This window comes from Anoplopoma fimbria, chromosome 3 (genome assembly GCF_027596085.1).
Source record: "Anoplopoma fimbria isolate UVic2021 breed Golden Eagle Sablefish chromosome 3, Afim_UVic_2022, whole genome shotgun sequence".
In the NCBI taxonomy this organism is placed as follows: Eukaryota; Metazoa; Chordata; class Actinopteri; order Perciformes; family Anoplopomatidae; genus Anoplopoma; species Anoplopoma fimbria.
In genome coordinates, this window is record NC_072451.1 from 5,616,124 (window position 1) to 5,627,048 (window position 10,925).

Consider the following 10,925-nt stretch of genomic DNA (forward strand, 5'->3'; position numbering starts at 1 on the left):
ATACACAGCTCTACTTTTAATTATCTATTTTTATATCATAATACTAAGTCTTACCCAGCTGTGCTGCGGCAGGTCAGGGAGGTCAGGTTTGGGAGGCACCAGGCCGTACCTCTCCCCCAGGATGACTACCAGCATCTGGCTGCGACACACCTCTGACAGGCACAGCTCGGTGGCCCGCCCCGACTCCTCCTCTGTCACACCCCAACGCAGCTCCACCTCCTGCAGGTAGAGACAGTGTGAGGCTGCACGACGACGGAGCTCCGGGAAAACGCTGCGTACCAAGACGTCTCGCTCTGCATGCATGTCTCTGAAGGTGGAGGAGATGAAGACACGAACACCTCTCCACCTGACGACAGAGGAAGGAGTTGGTGTTATCCCTTTCATGCATGAATTATGACAACCTCAGTCAGGATTCTTTTACCAAGTGTTTTTATTGCTCTCTAGGCATGAAAAACAAGATTTGAACTTTAAAAGAGAACTTTTTCAAAGAGATTTCTACATGTCCACTCAGGTGGACAGCATGCGTTTTTGTTTTCAACTGAAGAAATATGTATTTAACAAACAAATGAATAAAATTATATATAAAGATGTGAAAACTATAAAATAATATACGTATATACAAAGAAAATGTGCAGACTATCTTTTATGATAAAAAATAAATAAATAAGCACCCAGGGCACAAAGCCACAAGACACTGCATGCAGATGTACTTGGTTCTTCGTGTGCATGCAGCATCATGGCATCTGTTTGCATTTTTTGCTTCAGTGAGCTGGGGCCAGTGGTTTCCAGAGCCAAACCTGATCTCAGGGGGGGGGCCTTGGATGTGCAACTATGCCATCAAAACCCATGCATATACAAGAAAACAACATTTGAATAGCGGTCCACTGTAGTGACCTCTATGCATGAAAGGGTTAAACAAGAGGTGGAAAAGAGAAATGTCTCCTGGTCTTAAATGTGAATAATATAAATTACCTTAACTTGGGGCTGGCTGGTATTTGGACAACACTATCTGATGTCTGAGCCCCTTTAGCGCCCTCTGGTGGAGGGATGTTGTACACTTTGTCTAAATGCTCCAAATGCTCAAGCAGCCTGGATGATCCTCGTTCTGCCACAAACCTGGTCACAAAGTTAAAGAAACAGTTAAATATAATAGAAGATATGTTTATTCTCTTTCTTGGCTTGAGTTAGATGAGAAGATAGATGTCTGTCAGATAAATATGAAGCTACAGCCAGCAGACGGGTAGATTAGATGAGCAAAAAGATGAGAAACGGGAGAAAACTAGCCTGGCTCTGTCTTAAGGTAACAAAATCCACCTACCAGAACATCTAAAGTGCAATAATTAACATGATATCTAGTTTCTTTGATCCGTAATACAATAATTGAAGTGTAAAATGGACAATTTTCCGTTTTACTTGGGGTTTATTTGCCAGACTATTTAATGGCACCTGTGACTTCCTGACTTCATTTTCACATTTCAGTTTTTGTACAGATTAAACAAACACAAGATAACGAGTTAATTATTGACCTTTAGAGGCGCTTGCATTAAAGTGAGCGAGTATCACTGTTTTCAGTCGAAGCTAACTGACTGCTGACTCCAGCTGCATAATTAACGAATAGAAGTGATTTATGCAAGAAAGTTCCTACTATTACTTTTTATATCCTAACCAAAAAGCATTTTTTTTTATACAAATTATTTACATACTTTTTTTTTTTTATTAAAATGAGAAACCAGATATTTTTACCTCAGCACTTGTTCACTGAAGCCAAAGAGCTTCACACAGTTCCTGTCAGCAATGAACTCTGTATCTCTGCAAGTACACAAAACAACAATAAATTCATCCAAGTTAGAAACAGGATGGGAAACAGAAACCAGCTGAATTTTGTTTGTTGCTATGAATGTCTACATTATTGTGCATTTTTGCAAGCAACAAGCAAATCATTTAAAAAAGGAGCGTTACCCCTTTGCCATAAAGATTTGCACCACGAGGGCTTTGGGGTTCGTTTCCCTCGTGTAAGAGTTGATGGCCCAATTGACATCTGAATTGATCCAATAGTCAGACAACACGATGATGTTGTCCACCTGAGATGCAAAAAACATGAGAGGCCAAGGATCACAAGGAAGCATCTTCTACTGTAGTCTAAAGCAGGGGCCTTTTACTTTTATTAAAACAAAATGTTTAATTGATGCTAAGTACCTGAAACTCAGCAAATATCATTAGACTCGGACCAATATGTTGGACTTGAACACTTTAAATTAAGCCACCTTGGAGCAGAATTAAAAAAAAAATCTCCTTTGTATCACACCGATCCAAAAAAACCCAACCTACCTTGGGTTTCTGGTTGAGCATTGTGGTTATGCAAACGTGGGACTCATTTGCACGTGGCTTCTTTGAACATGCCTGAGAAAAGAGAAGTATTCATTAATAAAGGCAACAATCAATTATCTGTTATTCTACTGATGTAGAAGCATATTTCAGTTGTGTCCATCTTTATGACTTACTATTTACAGTACCAGTCAAAAGTTTGGACACACCTTCTCATTCAATGTTTTTTCTTTATTTTAATTTTTTTCTACATTGTAGATTAATATTGAAGACATCCAAACTATGAAGGAACACATATGGAATTATGTGGTAAACAAACAAATGCTCAACAAACCAGAATATGTTTTATATTTTAGATTCTTCAAAGTAGTTGAATGAGAAGGTGTGTCCAAACTTTTGACTGGTACTGTATACTATTATTAAGTACTTCACTTATGTATAATCACTCTATACAAATGCTGGTATATGATTTTAAAAGTTACATTAGATGAAACACACACAGGATGCCACAGAGAAAAAGAGCCCTGACTTGAATTTGCTTAAGCACACTTCTGACGTTATCCAAAAGAACATCAGACTTCAGCTCGGCTTCTTGACCGCGATCCCAGTCATGCAGGCAGAGCTGGCTGTCCTCGGCACTGCTGGCAATCATCAGCGAGAGCAAAACCGCCGCCTCTAAAGTCTGAGAGAACGCACAGGTGGGGAGAGAGATTAGAGTAATTAGACATAAATCAGGTAAAAACTACACGTATGGGGTTTCAAACTGAGTCAAATATTTCACATGTCAGTCTCAGGCCCTCACAGAAGGAGTGAGCTCGTCAGCTTGTTTTATCTTCTTCTTTTTCTTCCCGCTCTCTTCCTCTTCTTCCTCCTCCTCTTCCTTCTCCTCCTCCTCTTCCTTCTCCTCCTCCTCCTCCTCTTCTTCTTCTACTTCTACTTCTTCTACTTCTTCTACTTCTTCTACTTCCTCCTCCTCCTCCTCGTTTTTTTGCTCGGGGTCCGGTGGGAGGCAGAAGTCCAGTTTTTGCCACAAGTCGCAATCAGATCTCATGTTGTAGGAGAGCAGGATGACGGTCCGTCCGGGTAGCGGAGGCACATTGTAACGACAGGAGAGCTGGACCGCCGTCTCCAGAGCGTTGCGGTAACGGTCCAACAGAGCGACGGTGAACTCTCTCTTACTGGATGCACAAAAACAGAAACAGTTGCGTCATATAACACAGTATATTTTCCTTTTTAATCCATGCAAATATTGTCTTTTTTAAACTTATCTTAACAAACAAATTTCCCTTCTGACTTTTTTTCTGTTTGAGATTCTGTAGGTGCTGCTCTCCACTTTTCTTGTTCAGTCATGGTGGCCATCACTGCTCTCACTAATTAACCAAGTTGTTGTTTATCTGAATATTTCAAACTGTTGTTGCTTCCCTCACTTCCTGTGCAGCAGACATGTTTTACCAGTGTTGCATCAGCCACAGACAAACAAAACAATTTCACGTTTAAATCTTAAGATTGCAATAAATAAGGAAAATATCAGAGAAAGTTATTGAATCTTTGAGTTCATTCCCTTACTTGGCCTTTAGGAGCTGGGCCTTCTTAGCTTGGTATAGTCGATAGATAAACGGCACTCCGAGTGTCACCCTAATCCGGCTCCTTGGAGTCGACTCCCATTCCTGATTTTTGAAGCGTTTGCTCTTGGGGATCTTACTCAGGATGCCCTTCAGGATCTCTTTAACAGAGGGGAGGGCTTGCTCTGATGCCGAGGCTAGAGGAGAGAGAGGCAAAGGGGAGACGCTGCGTGTGTTGGTTGGTGCAGTGTGTCAAAGGTACAATATATAAAGCAAGGTTAAGCTCATATTTAAGTTAATCAACATGTTTTGGTTTGGTTTAATATTGAAAGCTGGCCAATTATTTTAACACTGCTGGTATTTAAGGGCAAGGCTGGCATTATTCTGCATATTTCATATTGTCAACAATTCCCATAAAAGGACCAAACCAACAATGTGTTAGTCTGTAGTATAAAATGTAACTCCTCCTTTAACTGAAAAATGTAAGTATGAATGCAAGCAGATATAAGGTCAAGAACGTTAAGTCCTCCTGTGTGATTCATCCATAAGTGGATGTAAACAGATTATTAATGAACTATGAAAGTATGTTAATATGTCTTTATAGGAGGTCTTAAAAACACTTTGAGTGTCCTAATATCTGCTTTTAACTACTTCATTATGTGTGTTTAATGTTTAATTATTATCATACACAGGTTTTATTTTCCATCTTATGTTATCCATTCTATTTCATCTTATTTGTATTCTTATCTTATTTAAGTGTCTTTTATTTTACATCTTATTTTCCAAGTTTTTATGTTCATTAAATGTCTATTGTGTACTGTGGCACACGGGTCCAGCTTCCAGCTAAACTTTAAAAAAATGGCCTACACACATACAGCATAGTTTTATTGATTAAAAACACTCAGTGATTTTTTTTTTTTGGTCTTACATGATAGTACACTGAATAGTTGGAGTTTTTGGATTGTTGGTTAGAAAAAAAGGAGACATTTGAGTGCATGTATTGGTGATTTTTTTTTTTTATACTGTTAAATTACCAAAATAATCATCAGATTAATCGACAATAAAAAATATCATTAGTAACAGAAAACATGTTGTTCTCAATGCAATACAGTTTTATTAATTTTGAATAATTTAATTTATCAATTTAATTATACTTTTGTTCTACATTTTAAAAAGCGTCTTATGAAAAATTAGCTTCATAAGAGAGGACTTCCTTTGATACGACTGTCATTCGTTTTAGTGCCACACTTGTTGTATATGTATCTCACCTAAAGTGTTAAGCTCCATGAGGACTTTGTAGGCAGCGAGGAATCTGGTGGGAAACTGACGGCTCTGAATCACCGCTTGCTGTAAACACATCAAAAACACAAAGTTTACGCAAAGAAATTTTTAAACTGAGAGTTTAATTACAATAGAAACATAACAACCAACTGACGAATATAAATACAACTCTTCCTTTGATACAAAAAGAAACTGTTGGAACTCACCTTATTGGTCAGTCTGCTGAGGATCTTCTTGTGATGAGCCTCACTGATGCCCTTAGTGATCATGTTCCTCAGGTTCCTCAACATGGCCATGAATGGAAGAGACTTATTGTCTGCACAGTAAGGAAAGTATTCATCAGTATGTGTGATCATAAACACATCTGAGTATTTATAGGCGTGTTAGATGGATGTAGTTTGTGTGCTTTCGAATGTTTAACTGTAAAATTCATGGTGGAAAATATGTATTCATTGCTTTTTTTGATTATTCCATATATACCACTGAGCACAACTTGACATTTTGGAAACAGTTGTCTGTCGGTGTGAACTCAGCCGACCTATGAGCTTCTCCCAGGTGGCGGCCTTGTTTCCCTCCAGGCTGAGCAGCCGTTCCCACGTCTCCGGCGCTTTGAGCTTCATTCGCTTCCCGGCTCTCTCCCTGTCCCACGAGCCCTTAATTCCACTGACGGTGAACGTCTTGGAGTCTGCAGGATACCTTGGACCGACAAAACCGCATCACATGTTAAAACGGAAGCGTGACAAGCCCAGAGATAGACCAGTGGTAAAGTTCGTAAGACAACAGAGTCATCGCAACAGTCCTGAGACTGAACAGTTTTCTTCTTATTCTACACTCCTCTGTCTACTTTTCTATCTTCATATTGTCTAAACAAGAAATTCATAAAATGCTATTTGTTTCATAAATAAAGAGCTCTCCGTAGGCCTGTATTAAAGACACAAGAGTTATTGTCCCTTACAAGTTGCATTTGTGTGATTTAACCCCTCTACAAGACATTTTATGCAGTAGATGCAACATATAAAGTATTCTTACACTCCGTATAAATCTATCATTTATAAGAAGTGTGTAAACATTTAATAAATGCTTTAAAACACACTATTATGCTGTTTGTGGTTTACTGTGAACCCCACATGCTTTGTTTAGTAAGAAATTGATATAATTGAAACCATTGATATTGTAAATATGGATGACGCACAAAGAGTGAGATAGCCGTCTACATAAACATATAAATTAGCAATAATCTGGAGAAGAGAAGAGAGAAAAAAACTCTTTAACAAGATATTCTGAAGAAGTTTAATAGCGTTCGTAAAACTGCTCATTGGGGAAACTGATTTTGTTTCCCACATCCTCTATAAATACAAGACCGGAAGATCAATAAAGTTGTGTCTTTTAATCCCATGTGGGATTGGCCAAATGTTTGGCAAAAAGAAAATGAAAGAATGAATGCAAGCAGATATAAGGTATATTAAGTGTTGGATGTATTTGTCAAGAACTTTAACTCCTCCTGTGTGATGCATCCATAACTGTATATACAATTATAATTAATGACATACGTAATAATGTAAATACGTCTTTATAGGAGATCTTATATTTTTTAAAGATACTGTAGAAGACTTTAGGTGTCCTAATATCTGCTTTTAACTACTTCATTATTTGTTCTAAATGTTTCATTATTATCATACATTGGGTTTTACTTTCCATCCCATGTTATGCATTCTATTTAATCTTATTTGTATTCTTATCTTATATAAAACAAGTGTGTTTTATTTTACATCTTATTTTCCCAGTTTTTATTGAATACGTGTGTTTTTGTGGCTTACTTTTTCCCCAGAATGGCCATAACATGCTCAGCAGGTTCCTTAATGTGAAGCTTCTTGATCATCTTCTTCATACTGAACTCGCTCTGCTTTTTATCCACCACCTCTTTGGTCTCATCTTCATGCAACTGCACACGCACACGCACACACACACACACACACACACACACACACACACACACACACACACACACACACACACACACACACACACACACACACACACACACACACACACACACACACACACACACACACACACAGAGACACACATAAACCAGTGTTACCCATGTTCTGATTAAGTTTAGTTTAACAATCTGCACTAGAGCCGTTTTCTGCAGGCACAGCAGAGACTGATGTGAACATAAACCCTATTGCTAAACTCCACTTCTAAATTTACTAAAGAAAAAATTGTATTAAATAACAGCCATTATTTAGTGTCACAATAGAAAACATTGACTTACAAACTTCCTCAGAATAGTTGGATCTGATCTGAGCAAGTTGCCCCACTGTTTCATCTGCTGGTCAGTTGGTTTCTGTAAAACAAAGATAGTGTAAGTACAACCAACCAGGAGTGATGAATAGAGGATATTTGAGGCATGGACGGAGTCTTAATTTAGATAAATGAGTTAACCACATAAAGTTTTAATCTATTATCAGTTGAGGTGGTTAAAGTTTGTGGGTGTCAACCTTTGTTTTTCACTACAGGGAAAACTAAGAAACACTATTACTGACAAACTGTTTTCTTCTTGTTATTAGCAGGAGTGTAATACTAGTACTATTAGGTTTAACTTTAGCTTTTTAACATTAAACTAAATAAAAAAATAGAGAACCAAATGAACGCTTCTGTACCTTGGTTTTGCGCCTGTTGCGGTTGTGTTTACAGCGGTGTTTGCGTGTGTTGTATTTGGCCAGCTGATACTCATTGAACTGCTTGAACTTGTCAGCCATTGCCTTCTTCAAGCACATCGGCAGGGAGCGACTGAAACACTGGATACAAAAACAAACATGGTGTCAAGACTGGACAGAGCTGACTGAACGGACTCCCAGATTCATTAACTAAGACTTACTGTACTATAGATTCTGACTACTTCCAGCCAATCTGAGGGCAGCTGTATGGCAGCGCAGAAATATCTGCGGACATGTTGCTTGTTGGAGGGCAGATTGGCAGCCAGGGCCAATAAGAAGTTTGCTGTGATGCGGATGTTCAGCTCCTGTCGAGTGTAAACTGCCACCTAAATAGTAAAAGAAAGAAGAAGCAGCAAACTGTACATGACTGAAGAAATTAATATAACCCCTTACTGTCATAATGTTTACTAGCAGTCTGTAAATTAACTCCACCGGCGCGTTTCTCTATCAAAATCAAAGTCAAATACAATTATTATATTGTGAATAAGGAGGGGGGAAAAGGCACTTGTCACATGCTGGATAGACAGTGTTGATAATGAAAATGTGAGATGGAAAAGTTGAATCATCTAAATTGATTCTTCATAACACCTCAGATCAAAAGCAGACAGATATTGAAGGCTCTGTGGTAACTTAGAGACTAATGTTTTCTCCCTGAGACTATGTAAATTCAAAAATTAGAGGAATTTATAGGAGACATTATAGAATGTCATTCGAAGCAGCTGTGTTATGGAGTACCTTGGGCACATTAAGGAGGCTTTATGAGGAGATAACTGACAAAAAAATTGTGCTTGCCGGCAGAAAAAAAAAGCCCTTTTATGAGAAGAGATCGGAATAGAAATTATCCTTCAAAATTAAAAAATCTGATAAAAATCTAATCATTTTTTAATAGTTTGAGGGATTTATTTAATTATGTTGTACACATCCATTTACATATATCTTTAAAAAATATGTTAAAATCATTTTTTGCTACAATGCATGTCTATTTTTCAGCGTGATGAAGTGTCAGTCGGATTAAAACGTTCCCACATAGTTGAAATAAAAGTTCGGGAGTGAGTCTGGTATAAAAATATAATTGTCTTGGGACACAAACCTGCGCACACACAGACGTGCATACACACCTTGAGAAGAAACTGTGGGTCAGAGACAGAAATGTCCTTCGCCAGGTTTATGATCCTTGTCCAAACACTTTTCTCTGAGTCCCAGTCCTTCTGGCCTGGAGTTGTGCTCTTATTGACCAGGGAGCAACACACCAGGTTCAGCAGCAGATACTGAGGAACCAAACAGAAAGACAATGAAGAATGTGTGCGCAACTCAGAAGAGTTATAGCCAGTGTAATCAACACAGTAATATCATTTGGTGGCAGTGGTGCAGAGATATGCTGAACTTGCAAAGCCAGTACCAAGAAAAATAATTATTCTATGACATAAATATGCAGCGTAAAATATTTCCTCCTACCTTTTTATCTTTCAGCTCCTCCTCCATATTTTCCTTTGCTTTATCAATCTCGGCAAATTCCTCTTGTTTGATGACCATAGTTTGTTCAAGGTCCTCGTTGCCCAACTCTGTTTCCAGGGCAGGAAATTCCATGGCTGTCCCAGCAGCATCAGCATCATCCTCCTCTTCAGACCAAGTATAATCTCCCATGGAATACTGTTGACGCAAGATAAATTGTGTTAAAGCAGTAATACCGCCAATGAGATGCATCAAAACATTGTGTCAAATCAATCAAATAAGAATGGGGGCATTTCATTTTCTGTTTGTGCAAAGAAAATTGACAAAATAGTCAAACAAATAAAAAATAATTTCATGTACCAAGCTTGTTTCTTCAAAACTGGATTGCATCACTTCGGATGTTTCATTACTGCCTTCCTCTCCTCCCCTGCCACTCTTCTGTTCTCCACCAAGAGCATGATGGAGGAATGGAGAGGGGGGAGCAAAGCGATTGAGCAGAGAACTTGGGACGCATGTAGAGGAGGTGAGGGGAAAAGAGAAACCAGGTGAATGATCCCTTAGGAGCTTGTTCTCTGTGCTCAGGAGAGCAGAGGTGAGGGAAGGCGAGATGGTAGATGTGGAGAGGAGGGAGGACGAGGTGGACGACAGGCGGGAGGGCTGGAGAGAGGGGCAAGAGGAAGGTGGTGCTGAAAAGTTGAAGAGTGGAGAGCAGGGCTGAGGCATCAACAAGGAAGTCTGAGCCAGGAACTTATTTTCCAGACACGGAGGAGCATAGCTGGCAGACAAACTTGTCCCACAGGTGACTCGCTGCTTCTCTCCTGGAGCCACATTAGGCTGCTGCTGAGACAACGCCTTCATCTCTGCAGAGAAACACATGAATCAGATTGTCAGCGGCTATAACAAACACAAACCCTCAACAAAGCTGCATGGTACTAAGGCACTGAGACAAGCAACTCAGCAGCATTCCTTCAAATGTTTAAACAAAGCATTGCACTACTGAACTGTAGTTAAGGGTGTGTGCTGATCAGTTGAAAGAGTCCATAAAACAAGGGGACAAAGTCTGGAAATAATCAGCATAAGGACTCACAGGCTTTTCACAGTATCTCACTAGACATTTTAAATGCAAATAACAGTCAAATGCATTCAAAATAAACCCTAAAAACAAATGAAATGATCTGTCTAAACTGATAGAAAATGAATTCCAGAGAAATGAGACATTAGTCAACATGCTTCATAGTTGTCTTCTTAGTTACAATGACTCAAGAGTTTCCTGGAGGTGGTGCGTAGCTGAACACGCCCAAACCAGACGCAGAAAACTCACCAGAAATAAGAAACTCTGCGTTGCCTCACAAACAAAACAGTCCTCTTGTGTGAGTAATGTCACCGTTTGGTCGACTGAAGTGTCAGCATCTATTTCTGCAGCCTTTTCTGGCTAAATGTTGCTCCTCATTTACTGTAAATGTCCTCATCAGAGCAGCTGCTGGTGACGCGGCTGTCTTCTGCGCGCTGATTGGTCGGTCTGTTGTGTACTTTTTTACCGTAATGGCACATGTATAGGCGCCTAGTCTCAAATCACGGAAGA

The 10,925-nt window shown here is 39.2% G+C and overlaps 1 protein-coding gene across 1 annotated transcript in view; it reads right to left on the reverse strand.

Annotated features, from left to right (window-relative positions):
* tep1 (telomerase-associated protein 1) overlaps positions 1 to 10,792 on the reverse strand; it is a 29,484-nt gene extending 18,692 nt beyond the window's left edge. The window contains exons 1-20 of the mRNA XM_054623424.1: positions 10,665 to 10,792; positions 9,704 to 10,203; positions 9,347 to 9,541; positions 9,010 to 9,159; positions 8,053 to 8,217; positions 7,835 to 7,972; positions 7,447 to 7,518; positions 6,986 to 7,110; positions 5,707 to 5,864; positions 5,375 to 5,484; positions 5,156 to 5,234; positions 3,892 to 4,084; positions 3,290 to 3,503; positions 3,128 to 3,184; positions 2,855 to 3,007; positions 2,329 to 2,400; positions 1,960 to 2,081; positions 1,744 to 1,809; positions 973 to 1,116; positions 55 to 346 (exon numbers count right to left, since the gene is read on the reverse strand). Of these exons, the coding sequence (XP_054479399.1) occupies positions 55 to 346; positions 973 to 1,116; positions 1,744 to 1,809; positions 1,960 to 2,081; positions 2,329 to 2,400; positions 2,855 to 3,007; positions 3,128 to 3,184; positions 3,290 to 3,503; positions 3,892 to 4,084; positions 5,156 to 5,234; positions 5,375 to 5,484; positions 5,707 to 5,864; positions 6,986 to 7,110; positions 7,447 to 7,518; positions 7,835 to 7,972; positions 8,053 to 8,217; positions 9,010 to 9,159; positions 9,347 to 9,541; positions 9,704 to 10,201 (3,003 nt within the window). The 5' untranslated portion in view covers positions 10,202 to 10,203; positions 10,665 to 10,792. The remainder of the gene's footprint in view (positions 1 to 54; positions 347 to 972; positions 1,117 to 1,743; positions 1,810 to 1,959; positions 2,082 to 2,328; positions 2,401 to 2,854; positions 3,008 to 3,127; positions 3,185 to 3,289; positions 3,504 to 3,891; positions 4,085 to 5,155; positions 5,235 to 5,374; positions 5,485 to 5,706; positions 5,865 to 6,985; positions 7,111 to 7,446; positions 7,519 to 7,834; positions 7,973 to 8,052; positions 8,218 to 9,009; positions 9,160 to 9,346; positions 9,542 to 9,703; positions 10,204 to 10,664) is intronic.
* Positions 10,793 to 10,925: the final 133 nt, after the last annotated feature.